The 25127-nt window shown below is 33.5% G+C and overlaps 1 protein-coding gene across 1 annotated transcript in view; it reads left to right on the forward strand.

Annotated features, from left to right (window-relative positions):
* NBEA (neurobeachin) overlaps window positions 1-25127 on the forward strand; it is a 694460-nt gene that overhangs the window by 75758 nt on the left and 593575 nt on the right. The window contains 5 exon segments of the mRNA XM_030309029.1: window positions 8307-8538; window positions 11943-12043; window positions 12283-12378; window positions 19602-19723; window positions 21569-21695. Of these exon segments, the coding sequence (XP_030164889.1) occupies window positions 8307-8538; window positions 11943-12043; window positions 12283-12378; window positions 19602-19723; window positions 21569-21695 (678 nt within the window).

Consider the following 25127-nt stretch of genomic DNA (forward strand, 5'->3'; position numbering starts at 1 on the left):
TTCTAGTAGGTGTGTAGTGACATCTTGTTGTTTAATTTGCATTTCTCTGATGACATATGATTTGTGGAACATCCTAAAGCTTTGTTGTCATCTGTATATCTTCTTCAGTGAGGTGTCTGTTAAGGTCTTTGAAATTGTTTCTTTTTTATATTTAGTGTTTTCCTAGAGTTTACAGTATACATTATTATCATTCTCTACCTTCAAATAATATACCACTTCAGGTATATAGTAAGAACCTTCTAAAGTATACTATTTCTTCCTCTGCTGTCCCTTGTGTTCTAGTCATTGTTTTTTTTTCCTTATATTTGTAAATCCCTTAATACATTGTTGGTATTTTTATGAGTATCTTTTAAAGAGTTTTCAAAATGAGAAAAAAAGTCTTTTGTATTTAACAACAGACTTAACAATTCTAGCATTCCTGAATTTTTTATGTCATTTCAAATTTCCATCTGGTATCATTTTCCTTCTGCTGGAAGAACTGATTTTAACAATTCATGTAGTGTAAGTCTGCCGGCAATGAATTCTCTCAACTAGTATTTGCAAAAATTTTTGTTTTGCCTTTATTTATGAGATGGATTAGGGTTTTCAGTGTTAGGCTTGGAGTTACAATTTAGAAGTATATGGTGGTTTGGCAATTAAGACTTTTAATTTTTACTGTATTTTACCCATTAGCTGGCTACTAGCAGCCAGGTATACTTATCATCTGTTTGTTATAGTCTTACAAAGTAATTATAAAAGTGATTATACTGCTTTTGATAAACTGCATGTTGTTTTAAATATATTTTAAAGGAAGCACTCACTTTGCTTTCTCCTCCATTCCCTAGAGTTTTTATGGACTGTATTTGTAGCACCATTTGTTATACTCTTGGGTATAGTTATTTCTATGCCATAGAAAGATTACCAATAAAAATTAATTGTAGAGATGACTATTATGAAAGAAATAGGAAGCAAGCAATTTTGTATTTTTCTTGCCTTAGTGTGTCATCTGGGTTTAGGATCATTTACTTTTATTACATTCATGTCCAAATTAAAAAGTATTTTCCTGTTATGTACTAAAAATTTATCTATAAGTCGTTTACTATACACACAGCAGATCTTGAAGATGACATGACTGAGGGAGTTACATATGTATGTCTTGGGGGTGGTCTCTTTAGTATTGATATACTTAGTTCTATATAATACTGACAAAGTAAGAAAAATTCTGATGTTGACACTAGCTTTGGGACCTTGCGCTGGTTATGTAGATTAATCTTAATTTTCTTGTTTGAGATACTGCCTCACAAAATTATGAGAGTTAAATGGGACTGTATATACATAAATTACTCAGTACATAAGTGTTCATGAAATGGTGGTTCTTAATTTTTATTTTATATTTCCTTTTTTTATTTCTTTGTAAAATTATAGGTACAAGTTTATCTCAAAGATGCCTTCTTTAGAGGTTAATAATTCAAGAGCTTTAAAATTTAGATTGTATCTGCTTCTAAAAGTAATTTGATTGACTTATAGGAAAGGACATCTGTGTAGAAAGAGAAAGAAAACAATATGTAAGCAGGAGGACAAAATAGAGGAAGGAGATCATCAAGACAAATGTATCAAATTTGAACATTAATTTTTTTCTCCTTAGATGGGCCATATTTCTTGTTTCTTTGCATGTCTCATAACTTTTTGTAGGAGACTGGACATTTTGAATATTGTCATGTGGTAACTCTGGACATCAGATTCTTCTTTCCCCTGTGTTGGTTGTTGCTGTTGTGGGTTGTTTGCTTAGTGATTTTCTAAAGTACGTTTCTAAGTCTGTCCTCTCTGTCTTGTGTAGCCATTGAAGTTCTGTTTGTTTGGTGGTCAGCTGATGTTTTGACAGAATTACTTTAAATGCCTGGAGCCAAGGAAAGAAAAAAAGAAGAAACAAAAAAATACTCTTCTCATCTTTGCAGATTTGCTCTTTTGAGACACTCCTGTGGTGCTTAGTCGGGCTGTTTACAGCTCTCCGCCAGCTTTTGCTTCCTACTAGTGTAGAGCCTAAAGGCCAGCTACAAGTGAAAGGTTAGGATCTTTGTAGGCTTTTTATGACGTGCAACCTGCCCTGGGCATGCAAGCAGTAGTGTACAGGAGAGCCTTTCGAAAACCGTATACCCACACGTATCTTCTTTCCCCACGTCTTCCTTCCCAGGCTTCTGGTCTGTCTATTGCTGTCCCAAGTACTGTCTCCAGCTCAGACTGCTGCAGCTGATACCTGTGGCTTTAAATGCTTTTAGTGAAAGTGTCCTAGCCCTGGGGATATTCTAAGTTTGGTGAAACAAAGACAGTTCTTTGCACCTGTCCTTTGGGAAGCTGCCAGATAGGTTGACACCTACAACCTTGAGTATAAGATTCCTGCCTCTTCCTCTGGAACTAGAAACCCTCACACTTGTGCAGGATGGATGCTGTCCTGATGACTGTTGCCCTCTGGGATGTGGGGGATTGTAGATGGGACATTCCTTTTATCACAAAACAGTGGCTGCTTCTTCACAAAGTCTTCCTCTGGTTGCTGTACATTTGTGTCTTGATTCCAGAATTTTTCAGAAGTTGATTTTGATAGTTTCTGCCAGCTCATTAGTTTTTTAAGGTGAACATTGCCCCGGAGTTGCCCATTCTGCCTGTTTTTGGTGATGTGATCTTTTTCAAGGGAAGATATTGTATCCTGATTTCACTTGAAAATAGTTAGAAACTGGAAGTGGATATAGAATTAAGCCAGATTTTAACAACTTAAAATTGTGTGTACTGTACCTAGTACCTTACTAAGTCAAGAGTACAAATCTTCTGAATTTTATTCATTAAAGATTACATATTTTCCAAGTAGTAATAGAAGAAAAAGTTAGGTGACCTTAGGGTATAAACAGGAATGAGAAAACATCTCTGGCTTTGTAATCTCCCCCCGCCCCCCAGCATTAAAAAAGTTATATGGCGATAAGAGCAGTTCATTACTGAAGGAGAAAAGGGAAACACACTAGAAGGTCTGGCTTACAACTAGACCCTCTTTCCCTTCCTCCTGCCCTCCCATCTTGCCATCTTCCCCATTCCATGTGAAACGCTGAATAATTTTCATGGGCTAAAGGCATAGGTATAGTGGATACTTAGATAAAAACCGTCCTTACTCTTACAAAGCTTATTGTAATGTGGGGAATAGAAAAAAATTTGTTAACAGCTGTATCATGCAGTGATTGCTGTGGTGTGCGTGGGTATATTGGGAATTCAGAGAAAGGCCATTTTTGTAGGTAACGGGAAGGCTTTCTGGAGTTAGTGGTATCTAACTCTATCTGGAGTTAGTGGTTGCAGGTTTAATGGAAGTTAACAAATATAAAAGTTGGGAGAGAACTCTGTGTCACGTATAGGGAGTAACATATATGAAGTTTTAGATGCAATGAGAGATCTGCAATGCAGAAATTGTTCCTGTGACATTAGCTAGGAAATGGAAAGTAGAGGAAGCTGAAGCTGGGGTGTTAAATTGTGGCTTTATAGGTAGTGTTATCTAGTTTAGAATTTATCCAGAAGAATAAGTTGCAAAGAAATTTAAATGGTTTATAATTGTCCAGTCTGATCTACTTAATGAAAAATAATTATCACATATGATTCAAATAATCTAAGATTTCAAAATGAAGATATTTAAAAGCTTTATATTAAAAAGATAACAGATCTTAAATTGCTAGTAACTTTAGTACTTTCAGGAGATAATATTTTCCAAGTCAGCATTTTATATTCCAAATTTTTATATAATAAATTTTATTTACTTAATGTAAATAAGTTATTTCATTTAAAAAGCTCAGCTATGATACTTATTTTATATAAATTCACTTATGACCAATTCTTGAGTAGGAAGAACCATTGTGGGCCACTTTTCTTGCAGTGGTAATAATACCTTGTAGAATTTTAAGGAGAAGGCCTGGAAGAAAAGAAGACTGTTACCTTCAAATAGAGTATTACATTGACATGTTCAGATTTACAGGAAACTTAATTGATTTATATATCTTGTTTATACTATGGTAACAGTGATTTTGGTTCTTTTGATTTAGCTTTTTTAGCCTTCTTATGTCATTTTGTTTGATTTTTAAGTGGTTTTCCTATGATTTTTTTTTTAGTGTTTATTGCTAATTTTCCTGTAATTGAGCCTTAAAATGGAGTCTTTTACTTTCTTGCCAAAATAACCTTAAGTAAATTGGTTGCTTTTTAAAATGAAAAAAAAAATTAAAAATTTACTACCTCTGGATGTTTTATTGCTTACCCGTAGAAATTATTTTCTCTTTCCTTTTCTCCCACACAGAGTTCATAAACCACTGATTTCTTTGTAAAACTACCATAATACATCCCATTTCTATTTTTAAGGTTTGTACTTCTGACTTCATAGGAAGGTATTTAGGTTCATTATTCAATAGATTAGAATCCTGGATTGCTTATATGTGACCTTGGTCATGCTGCTTAATCTCATTTATTTTCATTTCTATGAGGACGATTATGCCTTTCCTCATAGGATTGTTAAAGAATGGTTTAAGTAATAAAGGCCAGTTGTTTCTACTTTCTCTTACATGTTTTAGTTTGGTAAATATTGAACCACTCATTTTTAAGTGGGGGATAAATATTTCTCTAATTTTAGAATGATAGTTTTGTAAGCACTTAGCCTTATTCACATTAAAGTATTAAAAATTATAATAAAGGTTACAAAGACCAGCTGAAAATATACGACCACTTTACAAAATCTACAATAAATTTTTTTACAGCTGCTGGCAAAGAAATCAGAGAGCCAGGCTGTACTCTTTTGTAATTAAATGATATATAGAAAGGAGCATTGTTTTTTAACTGAAAGATGGAACCGTAAGCTTCACATAACAGAGCCTGATTGTTAGAATTACACATATTAATTGTTAATTCCTTTAAAAGCAGACTATTTTTTTTTCTTCCCACTGAGCCCATCTCTGTTATTTGCACATTACATAATGGTTGTTCGTTATGCCAGACTCAACTGAAGCCCTTACAATTCATTTAGGAGATTAGTCTAAAAAATTCTTCAGTGTTCTCCCATTTTAAAGTATCCTAATTCTCACACAGATTATTTAGAGGCTCAGTAGAATTATACCTTGGTATCTACTTCTGTTAGTGTAGTCAGTAAGTGTTCACATCATTGATTTTCAAACCTGTGGTTTATTTTTCTCTATACGGTTCTTTTTTAGATTACCTCTTCTGTGTTACTAGCCACTGGTCTACAAGGTTCATAGTAGTGACCCAGGTCAATTGGGTATATAATAGTGAAAAAGCAAACAGTTCTTTGATAAGACCATGGTATGGTGAAAAGATGTTTGAGTTGGTTTTCACAGATCTACAATTAATATCTAAGAGAGTATATAATCCACAGCAGTTTGACATTTGCTGGAAACAAGGCGTTAAGCTAGCTGTTTCATGGTACTTCAGACATACGTGATCAGATGACTTTTTTTTTTTTTTTTTTTTTTTAAGCTCAAAGCTGGGGTTATAAGAGAACTGGTCATAGCTCACCTTAGCTGAATGCTGGCTATATGCCTGACTTTGTTCCTAAGGGTTTAAACCCAGTTATGTTATTTAATCCTCATAACAACAACACTATTAGATAAGGAACTTTCATTCCCATATTTAGATGAAGTAACTGAGACCTGGAGAAGTAGAGTCATTAAGGTCACACAGCAAGTGAGTAATACAGCTAAAATCTGAATCCAGGAAGTCTGAATTCGGAGACAATCTCTTAACTATTCTTGTAGCTATTTTTGTTAATAAGGAAAATAGGAGGAGTTGAAGTTGTTTCATACACAGAAATAAAACCAGCCTTTAACCTGAGAGAATATCTAGGTTTGTTTAAAAAAAAAAATCAGAAATTAGGATAAGAGTTTCTCATAAAGTTGAGTTTTAGAGCTGTTACAGAGAAAAATACACACATAATGTATTATTTTAAAATTTGAGAATTTTGTTTTTAAATTCTTAAATTTCAAAAGACTTTAAAAATATTCTTAAATGAGATTTTATTGCTTATATGGACTTGTATGAAGACAGACTTTATTCTGATCCTGGGATCAAATCCCAGGGTTTTTTTTTTTTTTAATTTTTTTTTAATGTTTACTTATTATTGAGAGATAGAGAGACACAGAGCGTGAGCAGGGGAGGGGTAGAGACAGGGGGAGACACAGAATTCGAAGCAGGCTCCAGACTCTGAGCTGTCAGCACAGAACCCGATGTGGGGCTCAAACTCGTAAACTGCGAGATCATGACCTGAGCTGAAGTCAGTAGCTCAACCAACTGAGCCACCCAGGAGCCCCTCAAATCCCAGGGTTTTGATTCTGGATCCTGTATTTACTAGTTTTGTGACCTTTTCCAAATTAAATTTTCTTTGCCTATTTTTCCTTATCTGTAAAATGAAGATAATAATAGCTTTTTTCTTGTACGTTGTTGGGAGAATTAAATTATTTAACATGTAAAGCCCTTAGAATGAATAGTACTAAATGATGTATGTAAGGTTACCTGGCAGTGGTATTATTATTATTATTATTATTATTAATCTTATTTCATAGCCTGTGATTATCCACCCTTATAATGAATATTTTTCTTTGATAAAACATTCTACTTCTTGATTCTAATTTCTGGTACTTACCTGCCCCTAAACTTATTTTTCCTTTGCTTCTTTTACTTAACTACTTACATTTTATGTCTTCTTATGCTCTATGTAACTTATAAACCAATTTCAACTTTTGGGGAGATAAGATGTAATATGCATACATATGTACATATATACATCTTTATTTCTGGAACTTAACACTGTTAATGCATGGGCTTTTTCTTGTCTACAGATATATCCCAAGTTCCTAGAATGGTAATTTCTAGTCTTTAGTAAGTAAGATATTTATTAATGAATGAATGACTTCAGATTTGTCAGGCATTTTGTATATGGCTGTTTCTAAATTTTCCATTCTTTAGACCAGAAAGATATCCATTTTATCAATGTTTTTCTTTAAAAATGGTACTTACAACAATGTAATTAATACATCATATGTGAATTGATTAAGGGAGAATAAGAGTATCATCATATACTTTATTATATGTGTATTTATCCATCACTGTACTTAAAGTAGCATTTGAGGGGGGGACGGTAGTACTTTTGACTCATTTTTGACATAATGTCACAAGTCAAATACATTGCTATTAAATCATCTTTGTGTATCAATTCACATTTTTACAAATACAGTATTATAAAATACTAGGTATATATCTTTCAAGCATTAAAAAATTTTTTTAATGTTTATTTTTGAGAGAGAGGGAGAGTGTGCATGTGCAAGAGAGAGTGGGGGAGGGGCAGAGAGAGAGGGAGACACGGAATCTTAAGCAGGCTCCAGGCACTGAGTTGTCAACACAGAGCCCTACGTGGGCTCGGACTCAAAAACCATGAGATCGCGACCTGAGTGGAAGTTGGACACTTAACTGACTGAGCCACCCAGGCACCCCTCTTTTAAGTATTTTTTAACATAGATTCTGTCATTTTCACATTAACTATAAGTTTGCTGGTATCAGTTTCATATTTCTTTAGCTTCTATACATGAAGATTACGCCCTTCTTTTGTTTCTCTTCTGTTACATCTATTTGTCAGTCTAGTACTGTCACAAAAGAAATTTCAGGTATTAAAATTTATCCCTAGTGAATTCTTCATTTTCTAATGATTATCACTTTTAAGTGCCAGGCTTTTATTTTTTATTTTATTTTATTTTTTTGAGAGAGAGAGAGAGAAAACGAGAACTTGCAAGCACTAGCAAGGAGGGGCAGAGGAAGAGGAGGAGAGAGAATCTTAGGCAGGCTCCATGCCCAGCACATAGCCCTGTACTGGGTGCGGGGATTTGGGGGGGCAGGTGCAGGGAGGGGGGGCTGCGAGATCTCATGACCTTGAGATTGTGACCTGAGCCGAAATCAAGAGTCAAATGCTGACTGAGCCACCCAGGAGCCCAGGGGCCAAACTCTTTCTCTTTTTCATAGGAATTTGTCATGAATCCTACCCAGTAGTCATCCACTATTTTGCTCTGCTGGATTTGAAATTGCCTTTTTCCATTTAAAAAAAAATCAGATTTGGCTAGTTTTAATTCTTACAGCACCTTTATCTATGGCTTTCAAATTTTTATCAAAATTAGTTTTAGACTAGAAGACTTGAAATTTTTTAGAGTAGCTATGCTCTCCTGCTAGTTGAATTCTTTTATTGTTTTTAATTTATTGTTATAAATGATCTCTCATGTTATCATTAGTTATTGTTTCTTTTTGTTCATTTTCAGCTGGTTGGTGGAGAATTTGACTTGGAGATGAACTTTATTATCCAGGATGCTGAGAGTATAACATGCATGACAGAGCTTTTGGAGCACTGTGATGTAACATGTCAAGCAGAAATATGGAGCATGTTTACAGCCATTTTACGAAAAAGTGTTCGGAATTTACAGACTAGCACAGAAGTTGGGCTAATTGAACAAGTATTGCTGAAAATGAGTGCTGTAGATGACATGATAGCAGGTATGGGGTTCTCTGACAGGAAAATATACTTTAAATGTTTATAAAGATTCACGTACTTCTCTTTATATTCTACTGGTAATTAGATTTGTTGAAGCTAACTTGATTTAAAATAGATAAATAGAAATGTATGGAAAGTTTGCCTTGTATATTAAGAGGAAATCTTGAAGAATGGAAGATACTTTCTTTTGTATTAGACAAACATAATTACTAATTTTGCTTTTCTAGATTTTAGAATCTCAATAGTGTGGAATAAATACTATGAAATCTATCAGAAAAATAAACAGTACCTTTTTACATAGTACTTAGTTAAACCTTTACATAACTGAAAATTTACAACATGTACTACAATTCTCCGTAATGAGCACTTCAACTTTTTCGAGCTCTGTGCTCTTCAGTTTGACCTATGTGGAACTATAATAGGGGGGTACTAATAGCCTTGGGATAAGCATGTTGAATTTTTAGGAAGTGTCCAATTTTTTTAAGAGAAATTTTGTATTAAAAAGATATAGATTAGAACATAAAAATTGCATGGAATTGTTATGCGTTATTTCAAATAACTTTGAAATCTATGAATTTTCATTGCCAATCCTTTACCTCCCTCCAAGTTCATTCTCCTTTGTTGTTAGATGCACTTCAGTAGAAATGTTTTGAAATATGGTCACAGAGCCACATTATTCTTCAAAAATAAGTTCAGAGCTTGAAATTTTGGTTTTTTTTAAGCCATTAATCTTTAGCATAAGTTTCTTCTGATGTAAAAGGGTTTTCATAATTTTAAAAGTGCTGGTATGACTCCTCACAATATCATATCTGATCCTTAAAAGTAGCTCAGACACCAGAAAATCCTGTATAATATTTTGATTTATGCACAATTAATTTTAATACTAGTAGAACAAAACAGTAAATAAGAAATAATGGAGTGAAGGATAAGTTAAACATGAATGCTTTTTAAATTTAAACAATATTAATTTTTTTTTTCTTAGAGTATATTACAATCATTTCTAATTGCTTTCAAGGTGGCATCTATCTCTATTTAGAGTGATTTAACATTCTCTGTATTGGTTACTGATGGTTAACTTGATGAAAAATGAAATTCAAATTTAGAACATCTTTTTAATGATGATACATACCATCTTTAAGCCGTTCTGTAAATTCTGCCATTCTTTAATAGGAATTTATTTGCATAAGCTTATATATACACATGTGTAGAACATCATACAATTTTTGGGTCTTCATATCTGTGTTTAAATCCCTGAAGTTTTGTTTGTTTGTTTTTTGAAATAAAGTGGCTACCACTTTATAAAGTGCACTTTAGAAAATGAGCCACAATTATATACATAGTTTGCTCGTGCACAATTCATGAGCTTTGAGATACAAGATGATAGTAATCTTGACTAGTACTATCATATGCAGAAGTTCATATGGTCATTTTTCTATTTATAAAAGCTCCTTAATTCTCTTGTCTTTGCTTCTCAATGGTAGCAATTCTGGTAACACAAAACTTTCACTTTGTTATTTTAATCATTGAATAAACATCAGAAAATTACCTGTACCTTACTTTTCAGTAGAGAAATTAAAATTTAGACAACATAGTAAAGAAGTGCTAATAACCAACAAAATATTACTGAGTTCTCACTCTGAATATTTATAGCATGTTAAGTTCAAAGAGGCATTTTTCATTTACTAATGTACAGGTATGACAGAAGGTAGTTAAACATCTATACTGAACTGATAAGAGAATTTCGTAGTCTTAGCACTTGTTTATCTTTAAAAAATCTGTCCAGAAAAGAAGACCTGCAATAACAAAATTAAACTGACCTGCTTGATTATATGTATAATAAATAATAAATATTAATAATTATGTCATTAAGTAAAAATTTAATAGATCACTTTTTGTGACATACATATGAGGTGAGACAAAGTTTGGGAGAAAGATTTTAATTTTTTAGAAAAGTATTTATAGGTAAATGTTTAAGAAATCTATGAATTTGCCATTGCAGCTAATTGCTTAAAACTGCTTCATATTAACTGGGGTTTTAATAAATGCTTGATTTCTATCTAGAATTTTTGCTTAGAAAGAGATCATCTGGCTAATATGCAGTAACCATAAACTTTTTTATTGAGTAATGAAACATTGTATTAAAAGATTTCCCAAAAGTTGGCATATCAGTAGTCACAATTTTATCATAAAGATTGCTTACTTATTGTGGCATTGAGTAAGATTAACCACTTATTTATTGATGAAAATAACCACCTTAAATTCCTATTTTGAAATACATACATAATAAATTTTTTTAAAGTCTCAAATTCCAGGTATTGTGATATTGGATAATATATATTATATATCAGTAACTATTTAAGTTTATCCTAACTCACTTTTTAAATTAATTGATGATGAATTATTTAGAATGTGTATGTGTATTGATTGTAATAACTTGTATAGTATCTTTGATCCTTAGGAAGTGCTTTAGAAATTGAGAAAATGAAGTATAGTTATTTAGATGTGTAATTTCTTACAAAGAGCGATAGATAGCGGAACTACTCACAATGTCTAGAGATGAGAAAGAAATCAAGGCCAGGAAATTAAATGTATAATTTTTCTGTTATCTGGTGAGCTGGTGTATCTCTCATATGCACGTAAACACATGAACAGAGTGGATATCCCTAGTAATGCATTTAAGTTATACTTTTAGAGACTGGTAGGTAACAGAGAGGGCCCTGGAGCCATATTGCCTAGGTTTTAATCCTGACCCTACCACTTAGTAGAGTGTGTTCTTGGGCAATGTGATTAGGGTATTTATGCCTCACATTCCTCATTTTAGGAAGGGGCTAATACTAGTACTTACCTCATAGGCTTGTTGTGAGGATTTGTGCACTTAATAATTGTAAACCACTTGGAATAATGCCAGGCAAGGAGTAAGTGCTCAAAATTGTTAATGGGACAAGGAATATTTCCAGAATATATTTTATTAAGCATAGATAATTCTAAAAGAAAATATGGTCAACTATCACTTTTTTATTTGAAAATAATCAATTTACAATGTTAAACCATTGCACCTTTGTATATTTTTGTCTACCTTTCCCTGCATACAGCCGATGTGTGTGTGTGTGTCAATGTATATGTGTGTGTATATTCCGGGAATTTATACAATCTATTTTATATATTTGCTAAGGAAACTTAATTTAATGGTGACGCTGATGGAAAAAATCCTAAAATTGAAATACCATGTTTGTAGTTATCTGGTAACTTAAAAATTCTTAATTAGAATGGCAGTTCTGGAGGACAATTAGATGAATATACATGTAGAAATGAACAGTTGCTAACTTTTGCTCTTTCAAAAAGTATATTACCTTGACAGATGGCAGCTCACGACTAGAGTTCAGAATAACTTTATTTTCCTTTAAAGATCTTCTAGTTGATATGTTGGGGGTTCTTGCCAGCTACAGCATCACTGTCAAGGAGTTGAAGCTTTTGTTCAGCATGCTTCGAGGAGAAAGTGGAATCTGGGTAAGCTGTGGTCAGAGGGAAAAGTATTCAATATCAGTGCATTAATACTTAATGTTCAACAATATGTCTCTAGAGAGCTATAAACTGGAACTTGTAATGGAAACTGTTCCCTTTAAAGAGTTTAGTAAATGATTTAAAATTAATTTCTCTCTAGTTAGAAAACAGTCCAGTGTCTAACATGATATATTAGGTAATTTTGCTAAATTTGCGCAGTGACATTTTTTTTCTTGTTTCCTCAGCCAAGACATGCAGTAAAATTGTTATCAGTTCTTAATCAGATGCCACAAAGACATGGTCCTGATACTTTTTTCAATTTCCCTGGTTGTAGTGCTGCGGTAAGTTTTAAATACGTATGTTTATTTTTATTTATTTTTAATTCATCTCTGTTAAAGTATAATTTACATCCAATAAAATTCACTTATTTCAAAGTACGGTTTAATGAGTTGTAAAGTTGCATAATCACCACCACAGTCATGATTTTGAACAATTCCATCACTTCCCACAATTCCTTGTATCTGTGTGAAACCAGTCCCCTCTCCCCAGCCCTGTCCCTTGCAACTTCTGATTTATTTTGTGTTTTTATGATTTTGCCTTTTCTGGAATTTCATATAAATAAAATCATTCAGTATGTAATCTTTTCTGTCCTGCTTCTTTGACTTATCATAATGGTTTTGAGGTTGTCCATGTTGTAGCTTCCCAGAAGTTTATTCTGTTCTTTTTATTCTGGTTTGTGTTACATTTTATGGATATACTACAGTTTATCCATTCACTAGTTTATGGGCATTTGAGTTTTTAGTTTTTGACTCTTGTAAATAAAACTGCTATGAACATTTGAACATAGATCTGTAGGCATGTTTTCTCGTCTCTTAAGTAAACATACGAGTGAAATTGTTGGGTTTTATGCTAAGTGCGTGTTTCATTTCATGAGATTGCTTTCAGGCAGATTGTTTTCCATAGTGGAAAATTTTGCATTCTCATCAACAGTGTATGAGAATCTGAGTTGATCTGCACCCTGGACATTATCCATCTTTTAATTTGAGGCATTTAAATGATTATGTAATGGTACCTCATTGGAGGCTTAATTTTGTATGCCCTAATGTTTGATGATATTGAGCACTTTTTCATGTGTTTATTGGCTGTTTTTACATCTTCTTGTGTCATATTTGTGTTCAAATCTCTGGTTAAAAAAATTGGTTGTTTTATTATCTTAAGAGTTCGTTATGTATTTCAGGTATAAGTTAATTTGTCAGATGTGTATTTGTCAAATATTGTTTCCAATCTGTGGCTTTTCTTTTTATTTTCTTACCAGTACTTCTTAAACAGATTTTAATTTTGATGAAGTTCAATTAAACTTTTCTTTCTTTTATGGCATATGCTTTTGTAATCTAAGAAATCAGTATACACCAAAGTCACAACATTTTTTTTTTTTTTTTATGCTTTCTACTGAGAGTTCTTTTGTTTTAGCTCTTATATTTAGGTCTAGGATCCTTTTTTGTGTGAATTTTTAAAATATGATATGAGGGTTTCTCCTATTTCTCTGCTCCCCCCCCCCAACTTGTGCCTTCTCTTTCAAAATAAATAAATAAACATTTAAAAATATGCTATGAGGAAGGTTGGAAGTTAAAGTTTTGTTTGTTTTGCATATGATTATTGAATTTCTTCATAACCATTTGTTAAATAGTCCTTTAACTTCGAATTTTCTTGGCACCTTTCTTGAAAACTATCTGGCCATGTTTGTGTAAATCTGTTTGTGAACTCTGTGTTTGGTTCCTTTGTCCTCTGTTTCAGCTTTTATGCCCAAATCAGATTTTTTGTCTTTTATTTTCATAGCTTTATAGTAAGTAGTTCTTGAAATCAGGTTGTATATAAGTACTCCAACTTTGTTCTTCATTTTAAAATAATTTTGACTACTCTAGAGAGTATTTACATGCGTGTGAATAAACTTGTCAAATTTTATAAAGTGCTTACTGTGATTTAGATTGTGTTGTGTTAAATCTGTAGAATAATTGGAGAGAAGATATTGAGTCTTTCAATTCATAAACACATTACAACTCTTACTTTAGTTTTCTTTGATTTTTCAGTGTTTTATAGTTTTTAGCACACATGTCTTAAAAAGCTTTTGTTAAATTTATCCATAAATATCCATATTGATTTTTGCTAGCATACAGAAATACAATTGGTATTTTATTTTTTATATAATGACCTTATATCTTGAGACCTTGCTTAAATTCACTTTCTAGTCCTGCAGGTTTTTAGTAGATGCCTTAAGATTATTTACAGATATTTTTGTAAATAAAACCAGTATTATTAATATTTTTTTAGCTTACAATCAGTATACCTTTTTATTTCATTTTGTTGCATTACTGTACTAGCTAGGACTCTAGTGCAGTATTTAATACAGTAATATCCTTGACTCATTCTAGCTGTAGGGAAAGCTTTAAGTATTTCACCATTAAGTATGGTATTAGTAATTAGGCTTTAAGACATGTCCTTTTTCAGGTAGAGGAAATTCCTTTACTGTTCCTATGTAACGGAAGTTTTTTAATCGCCAGTATGTTGATATTGTTGAATTTTGCTGAATGCTTTTTCTGATTTTATTGAAGTAATCGTATGGTTTTTCATCTTGATCCTTACTAGTGTGGTAAAATATAATGATTGACATTTCATTGTTAAGCCAAACTTTGTGTACCTGGGATAAAAGCTACCTGGTCACTATGTTTTAACCTTTTAATACAATACTGGATTTGATTTGCTAAGGTATTGCTAAGAAACTTTGCAGTTATTTTTATGAGTGATTTGGGGGTATAGTTTTCTTTTCCTATAATATTTTTCTCTGCTTTTGGTGATAGGGTAATTTCTTATAAAATGAGATGGGAACTGTTAATTTCTTTTTTTTAAAGAAGTTTATGTAGAATTGATATTACTTATTAAATGTATGCTAGAATTCACTGTGGTAGCCATCTAGGTCTGAAGTTCTGTTTGGGGAAGGTTTTAAACTATGAATTTAATTTTTATAATGGATACAGGGAGCTTTTCTATTTCCTTTTGAGTGAGCTTTATAGTTTGTGTCTTCCAAGTAATTTGTACAGTTAATCTAAGTTGTTGAATATATTGGCCTAAGCTTATCATCATATCCCCTTCTTATCTGTTTAATCTCCTCTTTCATTCTTGATACTGGAGGGGTTTTGTCCTGATCAGTCCTAGCTGGAGGTTTATCCATTTTGTTGTTCTTTTCAAAGAACTGTCTCAATCTGCTTGATTTCATTGTTCTTATCTACATTGTAGGATTGTAGAGAATATGTGTAAGTTTTGACTAGAAGAACTGGTTTTGATTTCCGGATCCTCTACTTCATTACTGTAGAGGACTGGTCCCTTAATGTTTCTTGGCTTACTTTCATGTGAGTCACTAGTACTTTATCATGGAGTAGTGTTACTATGAGACTGTAATGAAATAATATGTCATTTAAGGACTATATAAGTTAAAAAACATCATGTAAATATTTTTTGCTCCTTGGTTTTTATTATAAGCATCTTTGTAGTCTTCCATTTCATCAGCCGTTCCTGTAATTTCGTATTTTCTCTTAATATTTCGTTACTAACCTTTTTTTAGAGTTACAATTTCCAATCTTAACACAATTGTGAAACAAAAATAGGAAAAACAAAAATTGAGAAACAAAAATAGGAAAGTTAAAAATCTTTTTCCAGATGAAAGCTAATAATTTTACATATCAGATTGTTAGGGTAGAACACATATCAAATGTACATTGTGGTATGTGACAGAGAAAAACTGTCACTGTCCGCAAGAAAGTACCAGTTTTCTTAGATGTAATAATTCTGTTTACACATGTAGATCTATTTTAATACATTTTATAAAATTGCTAGTGATCTGACATCTAGTAGATCTCACTTTAAGGGGTAAGAGAAGGGCAAGGTGTTTTGACAGAAATATGAGCAAGTTGCTGTCTTACTTACAGCTAAACAGAGTGTTAAAACTTTGTTTTAATAAATTATCTGAATTGCCTCAGTAAGGTTGCACCTCATTCTGTTTTTAGCCACTTGACCATTTACCTGAAATCTATGAATATTTTCTATCTGTATGTAAACACACATACATGCACACACACACAAAGGATTTTGCTTATATGCTATTAGTAGTATATGTTTGACTTGTTCACATTCAGGAGATGTTGATGGACTTAACACTTATCAATTACTCTTTTCTTGGTTTTCCTTGCATCACTTATTTTCATAAAGAGTAGTTTCAGTTAAGACTATATTCTTTGTAGAAGAGGAAGCAAAGAAGGAACTGTTTTTTGAGTCATACAAGCTATATATAAGATAAATGACATTATTGTTGTTACATTTGTTGAGGAAACAGCCTCAACAGTGTAACATTGTTCAGGGTCAAAAAGCAGAGTCATAGCTTGAACTAAAATTTTCCTGACTTTTAAGTGCAGTGTTTTTGTTTTTTTGTTTTTTTTTTTTCTTTTTTGAAACTTCTTTAAAAAAAATTTTTTTTAATGTTTACTTTTTTTTTATATATATATATGAAATTTATTGACAAATTGGTTTCCATACAACACCCAGTGCTCATCCCAAAAGGTGCCCTCCTCCATACCCATCACCCACCCTCCCCTCCCTCCCACCCCCCATTAACCCTCAGTTTGTTCTCAGTTTTTAACAGTCTCTTATGCTTTGGCTCTCTCCCACTCTAAGCTCTTTTTTTTTTTTTTTCCTTCCCCTCCCCCATGGGTTTCTGTTAAGTTTCTCAGGATCCACATAAGAGTGAAACCATATGGTATCTGTCTTTCTCTGTATGGCTTATTTCACTTAGCATTACACTCTCCAGTTCCATCCACGTTGCTACAAAGGGCCATATTTCATTTTTTCTCATTGCCACGTAGTATTCCATTGTGTATATAAACACAATTTCTTTATCCATTCATCAGTTGATGGACATTTAGGCTCTTTCCATAATTTGGCTATTGTTGAGAGTGCTGCTATGAACATTGGGGTACAAGTGCCCCTATGCATCAGTACTCCTGTATCCCTTGGATAAATTCCTAGCAGTGCTATTGCTGGGTCATAGGGTAGGTCTATTTTTAATTTTCTGAGGAACCTCCACACTGCTTTCCAGAGCGGCTGCACCAATTTGCATTCCCACCAACAGTGCAAGAGGGTTCCCGTTTCTCCACATCCTCTCCAGCATCTGTAGTCTCCTGATTGGTTCATTTTGGCCACTCTGACTGGCGTGAGGTGATACCTGAGTGTGGTTTTGATTTGTATTTCCCTGATAAGGAGCGACGCTGAACATCTTTTCATGTGCCTGTTGGCCATCTGGATGTCTTCTTTAGAGAAGTGTCTATTCATGTTTTCTGCCCATTTCTTCACTGGGTTATTTGTTTTTCGGGTGTGGAGTTTGGTGAGCTCTTTATAGATTTTAGATACTAGCCCTTTGTCCGATATGTCATTTGCAAATATCTTTTCCCATTCCGTTGGTTGCCTTTTAGTTTTGTTGGTTGTTTCCTTTGCTGTGCAGAAGCTTTTTATCTTCATAAGGTCCCAGTAATTCACTTTTGCTTTTAATTCCCTTGCCTTTGGGGATGTGTCGAGTAAGAGATTGCTACGGCTGAGGTTAGAGAGGTCTTTTCCTGCTTTCTCCTCTAAGGTTCTGATGGTTTCCTGTCTCACATTTAGGTCCTTTATCCATTTTGAGTTTATTTTTGTAAATGGTGTGAGAAAGTGGTCTAGTTTCAACCTTCTGCATGTTGCTGTCCAGTTCTCCCAGCACCATTTGTTAAAGAGGCTGTCTTTTTTCCATTGGATGTTCTTTCCTGCTTTGTCAAAGATGAGTTGGCCATACGTTTGTGGGTCTAGTTCTGGGGTTTCTATTCTATTCCATTGGTCTGTGTGTCTGTTTTTGTGCCATGTTTTTTTGTTTTTTAACAACAGATTGGCTTATTTCCAGGTATGTTACCTCTGCTATTGAACTGCTGAAAAATTCAGATAGGAGCTGATTTTAAAATCCTTATTACCATTATAGTGTTTTTGATCATTTACTTCTTGGGTGAGCGTGATAGTAACTAGAGAGTACAGGCTGTCTGGACCACTGTTGACTGTCTGGACCAGTCTTTGGATCACTAAAATAATGACACTGCTTACTTTCCCTCTAAAATAACCATATGTACTAGGCCTTCTAAAGTACATTTTATACTGTGGAGGTGCCTTTCTATGAGCTATGCTGCCTTCATATGAGCAATTTGGAATGGAATTGTACACAGTGATTCACATAAAGGTGAATGACAAATGTAAGATGACATTTTATATGCTCTGTGACCTTTATGGATATACTTATTTAGATTTGTCTTTCATGATTATGATGTTTCATGAATCTGCTTAATTTAGGAATAGTGAATTTTTCTATTCGCTGAGTTTATTGAAAGCATTCCATCTACACATCAGAATTATTTCTTTTGCAAATCACAAAAAATAGGAATGCAGATTTTGGAGTCTGTTAGACTAAGGGACAGTGAGGGATATAGATTTTGGCACAGTGAAGGACATCCAATTGTGGGTACCAGAATGCTGTAGAAGGAAATAGGGAGGAAGAGTAAAGACTGCTTGACTCCATAATCACAAAGGTATCCCCAAAGACATGCCATTAACACAGTGGGACTAGAAGGAAATAAGTGTTACGATCAGGCACAAATGATTTGAAAGTAAATGTGCCTGGTTGCACAAAGGCAGTACTATACAAAGTTAGCTTTTGTGCATTGATTAAGGGAGGGTGTATGCATTAGTTAGTTCAAAAGAGTAGAAAAAGGCTAGTGATGCAATGTGCACTTATAGAAGGCTTTGGTTAGTATAGTAGTAGGGGCTAGAAATGAGATATTTCAGGTCCCTAAAGCATTTATTCTAGATGTTATATACTAAATTTAATTAAGAGAATGTCTATCAGTATAGCTAACTGTCTTGTTGAAGAGATTGCCCATAATAGAGATCCTTATTTACCCATGGAATTATTGGAAGTCCACAATGAAATTGAGGAAAATGCTATTCTAGAGTCTCTCACGTGTGTGTTTGGTATGAGTGGTAGCAAGACTAAAGACTATTATTATTTCATTATCACTCAAGGTTAGAGTTTTCTCTTGTGAGATTTTTTTTTCCATTGTATTTTGGTTCACTAGTGTTTGCAACTATATGTGATTTAGGGCTCTTTCATGCTACCATGGAGATAATAACAAATGATCTCTTGGACCACCTGTCTTTTTTCTGGTGGAAAGAATGGGTCTAGAAACTTGAAGGGCAGCTTGGCTCAAATTGTTCCCTGTATCTCTTAGTTTAATGCAGTCTTTAAGTTCTAATTTAGGGTCTGGTAGACTGAATGATGAAACTGGTGATACAGAAGTTGCTAAGGCCATTGGCAGGGGATAAGTCCGTGATTTTCTGATGTTTATACCTTCATTGTTTTTTTGATCTGTAAAGGTTATATTTGAAATTAGTTACTGTCACATTTTATTTAACTGATACTTTTGTGTCTTTTTCCATTGCCTTGTAGGCAATCGCATTGCCTCCTATTGCAAAGTGGCCTTATCAGAATGGCTTCACCCTAAATACTTGGTTTCGTATGGATCCATTAAATAACATTAATGTTGATAAGGATAAACCTTATCTTTATTGGTAAGTAATATATTTAATTTTAGTACTTTTGTCTTAAGTATTTCAGTTTTATAAATATGTAAGAGTACCAAGTCAACATATTAAGTAGAAGATGTGTGTGTGTGTGTGTGTGTGTGTGTGTGTTTATATTTGTATATGTTAAAACTATAAAGATACAATTACATAAATTTATTTTATTTATGTATTTCTTGCTGTTGATTCTAGGCAACCTACTTCACTACTTTTTTTTCCAATTACAGTTTAAAAGTTAAGGGTTACAAACCTTCTCTGTCCACTACACATCAGTCAATATCGATTAGTTGTGGGAGGTTGTTAGTGTACATGCTAATCCCTGATAAGGGGGAGGAAAAAAAGAGAGTACTTTCAGATTTTATTTACTTTGCCTTTTTACTGCCCTTGTTCTATGAGCATAATTAAGGTATGCTTTAAAATGTTAATAATAACTACGATGTAAGAAAATACAATCAAATAATAAAATTAATTATTTGATAGATAACTAACAGAATGGGTTGATGAACCCAACAGTAGGTTGACCTGTAAGGACTGATAGCTTGGAAATTTTAGTTTGCCAATAATGCACAGTAGTGAGAACATCAAGCTTTCATTGATTGCCTTAGTATATACTAGGCATTGTAAGTGTTTACATGTAAGTGTTACCTCATTTAACATTTGCAGTGCTCTGAAATAAGACTGTCTGAGGCCTTAATCTTCACTACTTACTTATTGATCCTGTGCTTTGGTGTTTTCAACTTTAATAAATTGAGGATGATAACAGTACCTATCAGATAGGTTAATGAGAATAATTAAGTGCTTTTGTACATTGGTTCAGAAATATGAGTATAGAAAAATGTGAGCTATTAATAGCTTATCAGCTCTGTTACAAAAGATTACATGTGGGTAGTAATGAGAGAGTTTTAAACAAAAATCTGAACCTCCAAACATAAATGGGTTGAACTTCAGAATGGTCATTTGGCAGATCATACATTTATTTCAATAAGACCATCATTTTGGAGAGCATTTACAGTTTGTGCTAGGAGTACAATTTACAGCTAGGAGGTGTGCCCCCTTAGAAGAAGGTAACTATTTCATAGATACATCTTTTTTCTTCTTTTGACTAAAAATGTATTCCTGTGTTTAGTTACCTACATCATTTATCAGACTTGGCTCTTTTTTTTTTTTTTTTTAATTTTAACTTGTAAGCTATTTTGAAAGATAGAATTAGAGAGCAAGTTGTGTTTGAAACAGTAGCTTTGTAAATGGTTTCTGTATTTGCTAATTTTGGTGGTCCTTGAAGGTAAATGAAATCTACTTGGTAAGATTTTATATTAGTTTGTTTTTGTGTATTTGTGATATTTTACATTGAAATATCAATAGGTTTTGTAGTTTTCTATTTTCTCAATTTAAATTACTTCTTTTAGTTCTAAATCTAAAAGGTTTTAGTCTTTATTTGGTACATGTAATACCCCTTCTGACTCTATAGGAAAATGAGTTTTTATTTTATATGCAGATTTTTAAAAAGTTTGTTTATTTTTGAGAGATAGACAGCATAAGCAGGGGAGGGGCAGAGAGAGAAGAAGAGACAGAATCCCAAGCAGACTAGGTGATGTCAGCCCAGAGCCTGAGGTGGTGCTCTAACTCACGAAACTGTGAGACCATGACTCAGGGCTGAAACCAAGAGTTGGATGCGTGACTGAGCCACGAAATGAGTGTTTATTCTATATTTGGGGCCAGGTGCCCTGAAATGAGTTTTATTTTAAAGTAATGTTTTATATTATTTTTCTAATGCTTTTTAGATATATGGTTCTTTGTATCAGAGAATATTAAACAATTCTATTTTCTTTACAGTTTTCGTACCAGCAAAGGAGTTGGTTACTCTGCTCACTTCGTTGGCAACTGTCTAATAGTTACATCACTGAAGTCTAAAGGAAAAGGTTTTCAGCACTGTGTGAAATACGATTTTCAACCACGTAAGGTAGGTATAAGTAAATGTTTCTATTGAGGAACACACAATTTACAATTCCCAGTCTTAAAGTTCACTTGTTACGACTTCTATAATATTCTCTTACTGATTTTCTAATGACTCATAATGCTTTTTTTTTTTCTCTTCCCCTTGTCTGCATTTTCTTTTTACTTTTCTAACTTTTCACATAAAAAGAGGCTCTTGACCTCTTGCAGTGTGTGTCTCACTTGCTAGCTCATTGTGATTTATTCTATGTTATTCTTAAAGTAAATACTTACTGAATATTTCCTGAGTTCCAGACACTGTTGTAGGCACTAGAGATGTGACAGTGAACAAAACAGACCACATTCCTGCTTTTGTGGAGCTTATATTTTCCGGGAATTTTTATTCAGTTTTATGAGAGCTTTCCACTCTTATTCTTATCTCCAAGCTCTTTTCTTATATTCTCCTCTACCAAACGATACTGCCATGGGAATGTCTGTTTGGCCTCTCAACTTCAGAATATGTTAACACCGAATTTGCATCTCCAGTCCTATATCCATTATGTTCTAAATCCCTTGTTTAGATTAAGAAACTACCATCTTCCTGATAGTGGGGACTTGAGTCACTTTTGTTTTTCATCCCCTTTTTGATCTTTACCAGTTCAATTTTCCAGTCCTTTACTTTGTATGTCTGTAAGTTAACTTTCTTAAAAAAAAAAAAATCCTTACCTGCTGCTTGAATTCTTCATACTGTTCTCTCTTTATTTTGGATCCTTTGTCTTCTCCTCTCCCAGATGATTTCACACGCTAATATCTGATTTATATTCTTGGTCATATTATTGCATTGCTCAAACCGATCATTTGCTTCTTACTAACAACTAATTTATTCAATTAACATTTTTAGTCTAGTCCCTCATGATTTGGGTTTTATTTTCAGCTCTTTGCTTATACCCTTTATTGTGTCAAAACTGAGCTAGCATGTGTGTTTCACTTTTTTCCTTTTCAATTGTTCAATCTCTGGCATGAAAACATTTACATGTCTCCTCACTTGTGGCTGTAGGTCTTCAAATCTCACGTTATCGTTAGGTTCCATTCTACGTAACATGATTTCCATGGACTCTTTCCTTGATTTGCCTTGCTCTCAGATATAATCTCTCTCATAGCATACTATTTCAGTATTTTTTATAACAATTATTTGTTTTAAACCTTTATTACTCATTTATAAGTGCATAATTTAGTAACTGTTGAGATCAAGCTGTGTATTTGATTCATCTGTGTATTCCCTTATTTACCTGCCACAGAGTTTTGAACTGACAATAATATATGTTGGATGAACAAATAAAATAATGCTTTAATAACCAAAAAAGAGTTTCTGAAGGAGTAGGTTATATTTATCTGGACAGCTAATTTCTGTTGAGCAGTTGATTTTCTAGTGGTGTAAAAATAAAGGAGGTATTACTATTGATAAAATGAGAAAGAAGGCGTAGGCCTTGTGGTCAGTGCTTCTTTGTAGGGCAGTATGCCAAAGACCTTTTCCACGTGGCTGGAAGAGGAAAGACAGTCAGTCACGGCAACAAAGATCAAGTCATTTAGGTTGTTACTTACTATGTGATATGTATTTAAAATCAAAAGCTTACCAGCTTTTCTTGTTGTTCTTTCAGCACAGTATTAAACCCTGCAAAACTAAGTTAATTTTTGGAATTGTAGAGAACTAGAGCTTTATCCATGAGCATTAAGCGAGATTTTGCACCTTTTGAGAAAGGGTTTTGCACAGGTTTAATGGAAGATACAGTTACTTAGAATTCCAACCACAGACCCATTCTTGTATGTTTATACTGATCCAAAAATTTTGGTGTATAGCATATATAATTTTGTATGCTATGTCATTTTGTATAATAATCTATGTAATGTATAAATTTGCTATATGTTATATAGGAATCATGCAGTGTCTTTTCAATTTTTAGCACTTTTATGAAAACAATATTAAACAATTTAAGTTATATTATTCAAATTATTCAAAGGCAAACTTATATGAGCTTTCTGTTACTTTAATTATAGTTCTGAGGAATTATGTTTGAAGAACATTTGCAGAAATTTTTCTTTAATAACAGTTCTGTCTTATTCTTCCTCTTCCCTTTTCCTCTCCCCCAAATTCTCGTGGTCCTCCTTTACCTCCTCCTCCTCTTTTGCTCATCCTTTCATCTTCCCCTGTCTTTCCCCTTCTTCTTCCCTTTTTTCCTCCTCCTCCTTTTCTTGTTCTTCTTCCCTCTAACTGTATTTGGTTTAGATACAGAACAAGTTTTTAGACTGGACATTCAGACTTCACAGTAGTTTGTATACATGTACATGTCATGCACTATGGATTTATACATAATTAGCTCTTTTAAAAGGTCAAGTGTTAAACCTCCAGATTTGGTAATACAGAGAGACTTTTCTTGAGGGAGTTTAAGCTGATCCTAGTAGTCCTGAATCTTGTTTCCTGAGATTCAAGGTTACACTAATTTCTGCTCTTCAAAAATGCTGGCTTCAAGAAGGGAGATATTACTCTGTGGTTAATGTTTTGGCCCTTGAAATATACCTCTGAATATAGATATTCAGAGGCCAGGTTGATATGTGTTTGGAATTTTTTTAAATTTTTTTAATGTTTATTTATTTTTGAGAGAGAGAGCAAGAGAGAGAGAGAGAGAAAGAGAGAGATAGAGAGCCACCCGGGTGCCCTGATACGTGTTTTTGAAAGTCTGCTGTAGGGGCGCCTGGGTGGCTCAGTCGGTTGAGCATCCAACTTTGGCTCAGGTCATGATCTCGTGGTTCGTGGGTTTGAGCCCTACATTGGGCTCTGCGCTCACAGTGTGTGGAGTATGCTTGGGATCCTCTCTCTCCCTGTCTCTCTGCTTCTCCCCAGCTCGTGCTCGCTCTCTCTCTCTCTCTCTCTCTCTCTCTCTCTCTCTGTCTCTCAAAATAAATACATTAATTTAAAAAGTCTTCTCTAATATCTAAAGATAAAAAATAAAAAATGTGCAATTATGTTATATAATTAGATTTATAAGATATAATTCACTATCACCTGGGTTTTTTTCTAGAGGGATGTTCTTGGCTATTTATTGGACTCTATCTTTGTGTTAGAGTATCCAGTCATTTGAAAGTCCAGAATTTAAAATAACAAGTTACAGAAGGATAGGAGTTCCTATTTCCACGTGTTTAAGGCCAGTTATCCCTTATAGATTCAAGGGCCTTTTTTGGATACCTGGCATTGAGATTGTCCACCTTCTTTAAGAGCACACTTTACTTTTTATCCAAAGGAATATTTATCCACAGGAGCAACCGTAACAGAGATTGATGAGCCCACATATGGCAGAGGGAATGTCATTTCCTCTTCTTTCTGTTTGTTTTCTTGTTTGCTTATGATCCCGTGTATGTTTTGCCACATATTGAAGAAAATATTATTTAGGATGGGGTTTTCAAA

Source organism: Lynx canadensis, chromosome A1, assembly GCF_007474595.2.
Source record: "Lynx canadensis isolate LIC74 chromosome A1, mLynCan4.pri.v2, whole genome shotgun sequence".
Classification (NCBI taxonomy): domain Eukaryota; kingdom Metazoa; phylum Chordata; class Mammalia; order Carnivora; family Felidae; genus Lynx; species Lynx canadensis.